Genomic DNA, 14,390 nt, shown 5'->3' on the forward strand with positions numbered 1-14,390 from the left:
AGTTAAATTATTTAGTTTGACTTAAGCGGTTAAATATTAATTTAGTTAGGTTTATTTCTTCAAGCGTTACTATCTTATCTTTTAATCTACAAATGTATGTATAATTTTGGAGATTTTCTTTTGTCAATGTACACTTTGTTAGTGTAATTTAATGAGTTATAAATGTAGAAGCAAGTCGACTGTGTTTTTTTTAATACTTATAAAAACTGCTAATGCAAATAGGTACAAGCGTGTCCTATCTGTTCTCTCATTAAATGGGATGAAATTAGCCCATGTGTTATTCCAGATCACAATCTATTCCTGTTCCAAATTTCATCCCGATCCCTTTAGCCGCTTTGCCGTATTTGAGTAACAAACATACACACACACTTTAGCATTTATAATATTACAAGTAAAAATAAGAATTGCTAACCTAACAAATGAACTCGAATTTCATGATACTAGGATCGTGTTCACAAATTACTTGGCTAAAGGAGCCGTATACCACAAACCAGTAATATTATAACAGAAATATTGTAGATAAATAAAACAATGCTCATTATTAGTCACCCTGTATTCAACACACGTCACTTGAAGCTTCACTATCGAATCGATAGTGATGTCCCGTCAATAATATTGAGTATCGATAATCCGAAAACATTTTGTTGTGCATTAATTTTGCTAATAGTTTGTTTTGTCCAGGTGTTGCTATAAGCCGATTACGGACAGTTATCAAATATAGCTCATTTGTTTCCCAGCCGACTGTATTAACGGTAGTTTAACGTTTAACGTGAGTTTAATGTTGTTCGGTTTTGTACGTTCATTCATATGATTTCTGTGGTGAGTTTCCGATGATGTTTCGAGTGTATTTTCTGTGAGTTATTGAGAGTATGTAAGTGTTATATTCGTATGTTACGCATACACAGATGTATATATGTATGTAATAATGATTTCGAAGGATATAGTATTATGAGAATGGTATCTAGGTAAGTACTTCAGAAAAGACCTAAGCCGTTTCCAGTTTCTTTTCCAGTCTAAACTGAGACTAAAGACACAAAACAAAATAATTTTATTATATCTACCAACATAGACATAATTTTATTCAAATAACCAACAAATAAGAAATTAATCTCAATTTCCCCCAAATAAATCCGGCGTCCATGTAAACAAGCCCTTAAGAAAGCAAGCGTCGCCTGAAAGTTACCCTATATTCTTTCGCTTACTTTATATTATTTAGCTTTGATATATTCGCAATTTAAGTTGCCTGAAACTCGTTGGAGAGCGTTCAGATTAAATTACATATTTTTTTTTTACTTTACCAACGAAAGCAAACGACTTTTTACTGTAAACAGAGGTTCAGAGGAAAGTATAATGTTGTGTCGCTAAAACTCCGGATTAATATCGCTTTGTTTAGCCCTGATTTAGGTTTCTAAAACAAGAATTTAAGTGAAAATCGATTATAAATTACGGAACTTTTCTTAAACGAGTAGAAAAGAGAATAAAAATCCTCTTTTTCTTTTGTAATTTGATTTCATTGAAGATTAATTGATCGAACCGTAGTACAGAAGTCATGAATTTGTCGTCCAGTGCTGCCCAGTGAACTTAGAATGTTGAAAGAAGAACAAAATAGTACAGACAGTATTCCAGGTAAAAGTCCACCTAAGAAATGTCAACAAAAAAAGAAAAAGACAGAATTATCACAACACACAGAAGTCACAACACCCACAGTCAATACACGATTAGTGACGTGCCTGTTAATTGTTATACCAGTACAGTATCAAGTCTGTTGGTTGTCGGAACATTACCTTTATTCCAATGTGGATTGGGAAGTCTGATGCCAATGCAGGTTGTGGATGAAGTGCCGGCAGGAGCGGCAGTGGAAGAGGACAGGACATCATAGCTGCGCCAACCTGCCAACAAAGAAAACAATCAAATTAGAACAATAAACCAAAAGTCATGTTGAAGATCAATTAATAACTAATATTACCTCTTTGGAGACGTTCAATATGGCATTCTAAAGAACGCAATTTTTGCATTGTGGGTTTAAGTAGCTTATAGCTTAGATTATTATATAGAAGCCTTAGATTATAGCTGTATCCAGTGAAAGCGTCAACGTGATATGCAAATGAATAATTAAGAATGCAACCTATAATAGGTATCACCTCAAATGTAAGTAGAATAGAATATGTACAATTGTCACCACCTCTACTCTCTCCGTGAATCGTAGGTGTCCTGAGAGTCGACTACATATTTGAAAGGATCTGGAAAATAGCGCTCTCTGATAACCCTGAACCTTTTTTTACTACGGTATTCAGACCATCTGCAAAGCGTGGAAACATAGTTCATAGTTTAATGGTGGGTTGTCATACGCTGTAGATGTTAATGTTATTTGTACCAGTATTGTCCCCAATATTATAGGTAATACTGACTCTATTTATAAGTAATATCTCCGAAAAACCTAATTTGTTTACAGCAAACATCAAGTCACTAATCTCTTAAGATGTAAATAATAGAAAAGCTTTTAAAAGGAATTCATATTCAGTAATAAATTTCCACTCGTAATATAGGTATACGAAACAGGGACATACTTCAAAGCAAAACAAATAGTATCATCAAATAAAATATAATATTAAACATCTCATTTATATCCTACATCTATCGCGATTAGGGATTGGCTAAAAAGTTGACGACAGTTTTAATCACCGACATCTGGTAGAACCATTTAGGAATCTGTATCATAATTTGGTTGTACATCGATACAGGAATAGGGTTGTGAAACGTCGAAAACAATTTAGTTAGCGATGTATTCGGGAAGCCGGGATAAACTAGGTAGATATGCTCTAATATTCCGTGTGGGATGTAGGTCCGTTGAAAACGATATGAATAATATATCGGCGCGAATGCACGGCCGGTCGCGGCAGATCAGCCTGCATTACGACTCAATACAGCCCGTACAGTGACGAATATAAGCGTCGAACGCACCGACAGCGACACATCATATTTTATGTAAATGTTGAAAACATTTGTTTGATTGCTCACTGCACGCAATCAAACATATTAAGTCGGTTAATAACTTGTGTTTCGTAATTGTAATGACTTCATTATTTGGTGAATGAATATTTTATCTACCAATTATTTCTAGTCGAGACAGGTCGTTAGATAAATTGGCTATAAATACACAAAAACTGTCTGTCGCATGAAGTATCGGGTGCAATTTTTCCAATATCATAAATATTACATTTAACTTACAAACAATTTATATTACTACTCCAATTAGATAAACAAGCCACGAAATCAACAAATCAATGAAATAATACAGTACCTAAACGAATTGAGTACAATAGCAACGGAACCCTAATCCGCATTGATATGTCAAAACTAACCCGTACGTGAACTACACGATTGAATCCGACCGATATTTGGAGTTCGCTTTGCCATTACTACAAACGGAACACATCGATGAACACACTCTACTGGTTTATCAAACCAATTGACTGACGATTTACGATAAACGATACGGCAATCTTGTGGAATTTAGCCGAATTAGGTACTAAGGAAGCGATCAAATAACAGATTCTGTCATTTTCCTGCTATGAATTGATATCGGTTTCCGACTGAAGTGGTTTCGGGTGTATGTGTGCGTGTGTTTTTGTTTTCGTGTGTGTGGTAAAGGATTTGTTGACAGATTGTTGATGTAAAGGGTGTTTGAGGTTTAGAAGGAAGAGGTTATAGGGGTTTTCTTTTAATGGGGGAAAATCATCTAATGACTTATCCCGCCTTGGGCGAGGCGAGAGGGAGTTTTAGGCTCTTACTGACTAAAAACCACCCGTTTCCCGCTTTTCGAACTGGAGCCCGATAAGAGAGTCCGTAGCTCCGGGTCGGCATCAGCCCTACTGGGCCCCATTTGTGGTAGTTTAAAGGCTATGTAAGGGCGCGCGAAACGCAACACGCCGTGCGCACGAGATGGGAAATTTGAAGGTTGTATTACGAGTAACTTTGCATTACTAAGGCTACTTAAATTCACAATGCAATACTAGAGAACACGCCATTTTAAATGTCCACGAAAAGGTACTATTAGTTTATTCATTGATCTTTTAATAAGCTTACAAACAAACAAAAGAACAAAACGACCAACCCCTAAAAGCCGTCAACAAAACACAAAATGGCAAAGCTTTTACCGAAACCACATAATAGAGATTGGAAATTTCGTAAATATCTAAACAAAATCAAACAAACTGTTCGATGTTAATATGAATCGGGAAGGACACGAAGTTTTAATCGAAATGTCGACCGGTTGTATCGAGCCGCTCCCAGGGGTGTCTCGTTACAATAAATTAATTACCTATACTAATTGAATGACAAAACGAATTAACTGTGCGAACTGTTTTTGATAATAAAGGGCTTACATTAATAGAAACTTGCTTACATAATATAATAGTTCCTAGAATCGAATTGAAGTAAGAATTGAATGATTTTTGGTTCGGCTGCGAAGCAATCGAGATGTTTAATTAATTTTCGCTGGTAACGTTTGAAGGGTATTTTGTGATCGGTTCTGTTCTGTAGTTGATGTGCCCTGTATTAGTTATTGTGGTGTACTATTTCATTGAGTATTTCAGTAATCAGTATACACCGATTTTCCACCAAAAACCTATTTCTAGTTAAAAGGCAAAACAAGTAATGGACACTGATTTAAACAATAACATCGTGCATGCTTTCTGTATTGATAACACATGTTTATGCAAATAAATTATCTTTATCTTTAGACGTGTGTAATGGTGGTGAGTCAATAACGCGAAAAAATCTCTCAGACAATTTCAAAACCAAGGTATCTTAATCTGTTTCCTAAGTATGAGGAACGAAACAGAGGCTTAAATAAAAAGACAACAAACATTTTCAAAATAATACGCCATAAAGCTGCTCTAATAAAATTCCAACCATCGTCGATTAATAACGATAATGATAAATACCGTCCGTGCATTGGCCGTGTTATGTTTCCGTGGAGAAAACCGCGCTCTTCAACTATTCAGGAGTCGGGAGAAGTTGTTATTATGACAGTTACGTAACTCCATTAATTACATTAATGAATGCATTAATATAGAGTTGGCTAACTATGCCGCGGGCTGACAGACGACGTGAAATCCTTTTTGCTGCGATAAAATAAAAATTGTGCTTAGGTTAGTGGCGTAGAGTTTTTAGGTTAGCGTGTATTTTTTTTTCTCTTTGTGTAGTAATTTCGTGGAGAACGAGCTTAGCTAATGCTAATGCTAATGAATTACATTATTTTCGGTGTCTCTTAATACACTTGAATAATGAAATGATGATGTTCATAAATAAATAGATAAATATAACTAAACCTTAGAACATAAAACTCCACAAACATCTACTGAAACTCAAAGAAAATCTCAAAAGTACTCCAAATACAACGGTAACAAAATATTTAACAGAAAACATCGTCAATAACCGCGATAACATTATTATTTCCACGAAAACCCTTTCAACACCCCAATATTTATGGCGAGGTAAACCGGTTAAATCAATAAACAATTAATAAAAGAAACCTTGAGCGTTAATAAATAAATAAATTTTAAAAAACATTCCCCCTTCAAACATGTAATCAATTTAAAGAAAAACGATTGGCTTTCTATAATTTTGACGGATCCAATTATTTTATCGCGTCTTCCCGAACGTTGGATACCCTCGAAATTAATTAATTAACTATTGGTATAATTAAATCATCTCGGCGCCGGGAAATTTATTCTTTCGAGTGGCAGACTAAGTTTCTTGCTTAAATTATAATGGCAGCGAGATCATGACGGTATGATTAACATGACTGAAGTTTATGAAGTCCATCGTAAATAAAGGGGGGGAATGTGATGATTCATGGTACTACCTCACTGTTAGCCGTTTTGTTACTAAATTAGAGTAACGCGGAAAATCTGTGGTAATGACATTTTCAAAGTAATTTGCACGGTTCAAAAAGGAAACAGGGTTTGTTTAACGGTTCTTTTACACTGCTTTTTTATAGGATTAACTCGAAACGATGATGTTGAACAGTTGATTTTTTTTTCGTGTTTTGCTAGAGATTTTTTTTTTATATTGTTTGAACATCTACGTAGTTTATTTTAGAGTTGTTTTAACAAAAGGTTTGTGCTGGATTTTATTTGGTTGAATACTGATGACCGTATTTTATTTAAATTCTATTTTTGTTAATATTAACATGAGCGGTCAATTATAGAATAGGCAAAATTATGTACACACTCTTTTCACCAGCTTTTTTTATCGCCTGGGGTTTAAACCAACAAAGCAATAAAAATAAAATAAGTTACATTGAATAAAAGCGAATTGTTTATTATCATGGCTGACACATGGAAAGGAACAAAAAGTATGAATGTTCATTGAAAAAGCAACGTCACAAATATTTTGTGGAACGATTAGTCAAACAGTGAAATAGCCGGTAGTAATGAACGTGTCATCGAAACAATACGGTTAGCAGAATAACTGCAGTGTGTTTACAAATAAAAGTTTTATTTAACAACGATATTCATTGAAATATTTCATTATAATATATCTGTAATTCCCAGAAGGAATAAATAGCGATGGACATACTGTGATGTGATGATACTTTTAACCAGATGTTGTACTAACATCATGAAAGAAGAGTTTTTTAAAGGGGGGAAGTCATCCAATTGTTTCTCCTGCCTTGGGCCAGACGAGTGTGTCAGACTCTTACTGACTAAAAACCACTCCCCGTTCCTTAATACTCTTGCGTTTCGAGCCGGAGCCCCACGGTAACCCGATAGGTAGTCCGCAGCTCCGCATGAAAAAAGAGCTTACTAATAAAACCTGACTAAAATAGTCTCTAAGAAAATATCTGACTCTTAGGCATAGAAAAAATAAGCTTGAATGAAACAATGTAATTAAACCATTTACTAAACTGCATTCACATTTACAAACCATTTATTTCCCCCACTTAATAACAAAGTAAGCGTGTGCGCATCACACCACACAAACACAGACACGAGACGAGACGTAGAAAATAGGGGCGACTGTTAATTTATTACAGCTTTTCTTAGTAATAACTCAGAGAGAAGTATAAAGTCTGAAAAGCGCTGGCTTGCAAACGTTCCTGAATTATGTACGGTTATTATTTTTAGGGAGGGGGGGGGGAGTGACGTGAACCTGTACCATGACGTCACTACTACGTACGAGCCGGATGCTCTGTAGTGCGAGATAAATGCGAACGTCAGCGGTGCAGTTTGGGAACGATTAATGATTTGAAATGTTCTGAAATAGTGGTTACTAAATGTTGTGTTTCAGTACTCACTTGGTGAAGTGTGTTCTGTTTATGTTTATCATTTATAAACAGTCAGTCAGAGAACGCATGAAACGATTTTGTATGTCAACAAAGTAAGTGGAAGTAATGTGTTAAAATAATGCTTATTGCCTTTTATTATATCTGCTTAAAAGCCTGACTTCTGCAAATCCATATCAATGTATGTATAATAACTTCAAACCACGTTCACAAAGTTGATTATCTCAGAAAATCTTACAGATATTTAGTACAAAGTACAGAGGTAGCGTTCTAAAATCTATTCCTAGAAATTGTCTTCGCTGCTCGCTCGCTCGCTAAATCTTCTCCGAGTACCTGTGAATACCGCGCAGAAAATAACAAAAGGATGCACTAAGTAATGCCAACTAAATTCTTAGAATGAGAGATTTAAAAATACGTTTCTCGAGGAAAATGGTAAAGGTACTTCAAAAGAAAAAACTAGCTAGACTTTGTTCGTCATCGTAATATATCCTATTACAGATACGGCATCTTGACTCCGTTGTTCAAGAATCTAAGTAAGAATCCGCGTACACTCTCCTTTACTACACGCGAATAACTTTCTTTAATCTAGCACATAACTCGAGTGATAAGGCAAATTGCTGCGACCGCGACTAATTGCACCGTCGGCTAACAATGCTCGCTATTCGTGAGCAAACAATAAGTTTGTACAATACCTTAAGAATTAAAACTTGTTCTAAACGCTAAGTTGGCGATTAAGTTGCAATCACGGCGGTGCAGTGCCGCGGTAACTTAGTGTAAACAGGCGGACGCAACTCGCATTGTGCCAAGTCAATTCTGAACTAAGTTACGTTTGTTGTTTCAATAAGTTTCTGCAATTATGTTGCATGTTTGTTAACGTATTCAATTTGCTAGATGAGATCATGTATGGTCGTGTGCACTAAGAATTCTCAGTTCGTTTGAGTGACTGTCTGCGGGGAGGAAACTTTTGTCAAAGGTTTCTCGGAATTGAAAATGTTTTTGCTATTGTGTTACGTTTTTGTGCTTTATATCTTTGTATTGCGAGGATTAAGTGTACTTCTATGTAGGTAAGAGAGTAATGAAATGTCTATTTTGATATTAAATAATATTTCAGTAAACACATGTCACATAGAAGTTTAGTACAATGGTGGTCACATGCGCCTGGCCACCAGTAAGTTAATGTTTACTCCCCGCCTCGCAACGTTGAATTGACGAATGAAGCAGGGTGATGGCCGGTGCCAGCGCCGGGACCAGGTACCCGAACAAAATCAAACGCACTACTGACTCAGGGATTACACGTGTTATATCACTAAGTTGCACTTCTATTAGATGAGACATTTATGGGGTGTCTTAATGGTTTTGTTCAGGTAATACATACAATTTTTAAATGATCAGACGGATCTGTCCTCCACTGTACCTACTAATTTGCAGCATTACGCTTTCAATAAAACCTATCCATTCAGTAAAATCCAATGTAACATTAGCGCACGCAAAGCTCATCAAAGCGAATACATTAATCAATCCCTTTGCCGGCCATTACTCAAAAAATACGAAACAATCTCAAACGGAAATACGTTTTTAATGCTCTTGTAAAATGTATGTTCATTTATTAATTAACTACACTAATGGAGTTGAAAGTATAATCTTACTGTACATGATTTCATTTTATATTTGCAAACGGAATAAATAATAACGTATGCATGCATTTTTCATATACACGAGTATCTATCGCAAATTAATATCGATATTTGGTCTGTTCGTTCATGTGTTAATGAGTAATGATGTGCAATGTGCATATAATTACATTATAATTAGTTATTCATGCTTCATACATGATTATGTATGAGTGAATAAGATAGTGGTTCTGTAAGTATTTTCGGTTATTATTTTGAGTGAAATTTGGTGTTGATGAATTACACTTTTCATTGTTACTTAAAATGTATAAAGTATCCACTAGCCTGATATAAAATTGATTTTATTTTTAGTTTAATATATATTTTTTTTACAACAATAAAGCGTACTTTAGTGTTCGTAATATAATATTTGGAAGAGTAAAATGCAAGTAAACTTTGTCAAGTCTAACTAAAATAATTTGATACGAGTAAATTATGATGAAAATAGTCCCAAGTCATTAGACCACTACCTACTGGGGTCCAGTAGGGTTAATGCCTGATCCGGAGCTGCAGACTACCATGCGGGTTTACCGGGGTCCAGTCGAGAAGACGCAGTAGGAATGGGGCGGTTTTTTGTCAGTAAGAGTGACACTCTCGCCTCACCCAAGGCAAGACGAGAGAATACATTGGATGGTTTTCCACCCTTAGGAAAAAAGTCTTAAGTCGCATTTGAAGCGTTAAAGCAGTTTCGTAGATAAATGTATGGAGTACGTACAAAAATAATATGTTCACACGAGTGAACCCACGAACAAAACCTAGCCAATTTAATAAATCTTCTTATTATATCTTCAAAATACTTCCAACGACTTTAGTAAGTACGTACTTTTAACGAGATCTTAGTTGGTTATTCTCGCCTAATTAAAACGTTTCAAACATTTCATAACGAAGTGAAAAATGCATTAAAACTTTATCGGTTAGCTTGGGGGATCACAACAAAAACAGTGGCACAGTGTAGAAATGTTCCTTTGTTAACAGATTTTGTCTCGCCAGTAGGTTAATGAAGACGAATCGCTCGGATTTTAGCTTTGAACTGGATTTTGTTCGTGATTTAATACGATTACGGGTCACTGTCGAGTTTGTGGATCGTTTAAGAAATTGTAGCTCCGTTTTATTGTTTTTAAATTACGTGGTTAGTTTCAGCTGTGGTTAAATGGTTGAGGTAAAATGTTTGTAGTTTTTGCTGTTGACAATTTTTGTAGTTAAAAGGAATTTGCGAAAGTAAACATTTGCAGGTATTGGTGGTCGATCAAATCTATATTATCTTACCAAGACTTACACATAGATTTATATATTTACACATTATACCTACAGCATGATATTAAAGTGTCATTGTAATATTACATAATCTCTATTATCCCTAAATAAAGGATATCGCTTTTACTGAAACCAATCACAAGATTAAAAACTTCTGATCAAACAATACTAATAATATATCAAATATTTAGTTTTTGATTTTGTAAAAATCAATTTTAAACCCTCTCTGGTCTAGAAGCCCGCACAACCTATTAAAATATCAGTTCTAAAACAAATGATCATAAACGAACGTCTCCCCAAAACCTCAAAGCAGCTACCATTTTTTTCTTCAAATTTTATTTCCATCTCTTGTTATCATAAATTAATTTGGCAAGTTAGATTGCGGTGTAACGAGCTCTGACGTCATACCTACGCTTTTCAATTTGACAACCCCCTGTATGTGACGCACCCCTCTTATATTGTTTTTTTTTTTTATATTGTTGCATCCGTACCTTGTGATTCTTTGAAAATTGAGGTAAGTGAGAAGAGATTTTTATTGATATTGAATTGAATTATGGAAGGTGTTGTTTAAATTGATTTTCCTGTTATAAGGACATTATTAAATAATTTAGAGTTGAAGTTTTGATAATACGTGCTACTTTAATAGTTACGTTAAAATAAAAAAACAGTGCCGTGGCTCGAGCCATCGTTCTCTGGCTATGGCATTTTAGCTAAGAACTAGCCTTTTGCACCTTGTAATTTTTTTATATCTTGTAACGTTGCAAATAAAAACTGTTTATCATTATTTCTTTACTAAATACGGTTCGCATTTCAACCTTAAAACTTTCGTAAACATCACATTCTACAATAGAAATATAAGATAAGTACCCATTCACACTCTATACAAATAAGAATCTCAAAGACCAAATAGAGTCACCAATTCCACATTTATAAGACTTTCACATTCAAAACTAAAATAAGCCCACCTGAAACCTGAACACAGCCGAAACAATCTCCAGTATTCTTCACAACACAAACAGAAGATAACTTGCACTCCAAAACCTGTATATGTTGCTGTAAAACTTCAGTCTACAGGTAATGTTGAGTCTTTCTAAAATTGAAATTTAAATATTGAGTTTTGTATTTATGAGACTATTTAATTGACTTCCCGTTTTAGTTATATTGACAAAAAACATAATACTGACTTTATTGATGGACTCATCACTATACTACAATCACAAGATAATATTATTACCAAGTGAATAATAGTATTAAAATAATGAATATCAATGTTTTTACTACATATTAGTACTGTATGAAACCTTCCATGACAAGGGCTAAAATTTGATTAAGATTTTTACTTGAGGCCTGAGAATTATTATAATTATACTATATTATTATTACGAAACAAAAAAGCAAAAGACCATAAAAAATTAGAAAGACCAAACATTGACCATAGTCCACGTTTACCAGCAACATATATATAGCAAGTTGAAGCTTACGTGAAGTCAGAAGACAAACGGAAAACTAACATTACCCAAGCTTATGACGACATTGAGTTTAGACCAACATTCTGCCCGGGGCAAGTATACATTGCAAACTGAGTCTTAGCTCACAGTAAACAGAAACAATCCTCAACTTAATAGCTATTCATATTCAATTGATATAATGAGTTCACGGAGACGAAGTCTAATTAACGTTGGTTCTGTGTTTAGTTGTGAGGTTATGGTAATATTTTTATGGTTTATTTACTTATAGACTAAAGATTAGAAAGATTTGATTGATATTTACCAATTTATTTGTCCCGATTTTGTCATATTTCTTTGAAATGTCGCTAAGTTATAGTTACGGTTAGCAATAGCTTAGTTAACCCGGGTCGGGCAAACCCCGTATATAAGGCGGGCTTTTTACGGTTTTCTGAAAAATTCTCAGTAGTAGCGCGGAGTCTTGAAATGTGCCCAGTATGTAGCAATAAGCTCACCCCCTATTACATGGAACGAATAACAGATGTGGTGAAAATAGATGTAGATGTTTAATTGATGTAGATATTTATAGTAAAATAAGTTAATATATCGTCCAGCTAAACTGCATACACAATGTTATATTTGATAGATACTCTCAAAATAATAAAACGAACATAATATAATATATATCTAAGCTTACAATAAATCCAGCAACTTCTACAGCTAAATGTCACTTTGACTATGAAATAGCTAAGTAATATATGGATGTACTAAAAAGTGGATAAAATTCAATCCAGTTTTGTATAAAATAGTGATATAAAGGGTACATTTTGATATTCTCTAGTGATATTCACGTTAAAATGTTCTGGCGTAAAAGACAGTGCAAAATCCTTTACATAAATAAATATTTTATGCTATGACAGTTAGTGAATAGTTATGAAGTTTATTTAGACAATACTGATAAATAAATCTGAACATTAACTTAAATTATAAAGTCTGAAATCAGATAATAGAGCAGTTACTGAGTAGCAGCGCGACAATCGTCGCGTCGTATCGCGGAATGCTGCCCATAAATATGAGCCTCCAGCATGGCTTGAAACTAGTCGAGTTTCTCGTCAAACAGTTCGTGAGTAAGCCGATAACATAGTAATTAATTTAGTATGTCTCACGAAATTCCATAGGCAATCATTTGCCAGACAAAACATTATAAACTTATATTATAAGAACTACAACACTGCATGCACCTTAATTTACCAAAGTCATTACAAGCCACAATCACAATATACGGAGCAAATCCCATTAAACCACCACACATAAATAAATGTGAGGATATTATGTAGCGAGGAACACGTGTCCTTAGATAAAGGAGCTATCAGGGCACAATGATGAGGAAGGAACGTCAATAGTCCACCTCTCGACGAGCACATCACTCCATAAGCGAGTTTGCAACGTTTGTGTCCGATTAATTGCATAGGCATTCTCTGCGCGGCTCGCAGGCCCGGTATGTCAATGAAAGCAATTACTTGCACACCACACACCGTACCGTGAATATCTACACGCTTCTAGCCTTCATAACGTGTATTCAGTTATGATGTGAAGTTTAATAGGGTACGAGTTCTAAGAAAAGTGTAAAGAGATTCAATATTTTATGTGTGTTTTACGTCTGTACGTATGAATCATTCCAATAGGCGAATTATAATTTACTGACTTTCACAGTTCTTCTTGTTCAGTTAATTTGATTACTATACTATCAAAGAGAATATTTAATACTCCGCCTAATATTTCCAAAGGGCGGAGTAGTTGGCGGGCCGCGTATTATCTCATATTTAGATGTGATATTATCCAACAGCTTTTGTTCCTTTCACACTCTCGAGTGATGGATTGCTTACCAATAGCCGGATGGCAGCTCGCAAACGTCTACTCCATCAACATAGAAAAAGCGACTTTAAACACGTCTTTAGGCTTCGTTCGTCGGCTTAAGGTCTATGTTGCTTTGCATGATCTCGAACAATTTCTTCAACAAAGATGTAAACGCCAATCGATGTGTCAGTGGGCTGATAGGGAAACTTTTCATTTTGCCGATGTACCGTACTCGATGTTGGCTTGAAAAACAATTTTCTTTCTATTTGAGAGCTCATTTTTAACGTTATTGAGTGGTAACTTCTTCGAGTTAGTATATTGTTTGTTTATTTTGACAGTTTCCATTGTTGTTTGATAGATCGATCATTTGGCTATAAGATGGGAGCTCCCTGGTTCCTTCTGTTATGAATTTTAGTAAAGTTATTGATGTTGCCTGCAGCTTTCAAGACGTTGGTACGTTATTATTTTCCTAAGAGGTTCTATAAATTGTAGCTCAGGCAAAGCATTTTATTATAAAACAAAGTGAATATTCTCTGTCAGAAAGAATGTGATGTAGGGGCTTCTATAAGTTTACTCCCCTATTTTCGTCGACAACACGACCTTTGGCGCTGTTCACAATTTTTCTTCATTTGCCATAAAGTTCAGCTAGGTTTCATTGCGGTAGATTCTTCCGAAGTTTTGTTCATGGAAAAAATGTCGAGATTTTATTATGATAGTCTTCCTATTCCGAGAAAATTCGAGTAACGTAGTATCCAATAACTGCAGTTGCAGTACAAATATAGAGTTGGTTGAAACAGATTTAGACCGACTAGGTTTTACATTCACAATAGATTAGACTAGATACGAAATCTGTGAAACTGGATATTGTGAGGG

General features: G+C 34.9%; 1 protein-coding gene across 3 annotated transcripts in view; it reads right to left on the bottom strand.

Moving 5' to 3' along the window:
• The window catches only part of LOC118282293 (polypyrimidine tract-binding protein 1), a 382,932-nt gene that overhangs the window by 202,858 nt on the left and 165,684 nt on the right, over positions 1-14,390 (bottom strand). For all 3 annotated transcript variants that reach the window (XM_035603301.2, XM_035603307.2, XM_050701329.1), the window contains one exon: positions 1,785-1,889. In XM_035603301.2, the coding sequence (XP_035459194.1) occupies positions 1,785-1,877 (93 nt within the window). In that variant the 5' untranslated portion in view covers positions 1,878-1,889. The remainder of the gene's footprint in view (positions 1-1,784; positions 1,890-14,390) is intronic.

The sequence above is a fragment of the Spodoptera frugiperda genome, chromosome 20 (genome assembly GCF_023101765.2).
Source record: "Spodoptera frugiperda isolate SF20-4 chromosome 20, AGI-APGP_CSIRO_Sfru_2.0, whole genome shotgun sequence".
Classification (NCBI taxonomy): Eukaryota; Metazoa; Arthropoda; class Insecta; order Lepidoptera; family Noctuidae; genus Spodoptera; species Spodoptera frugiperda.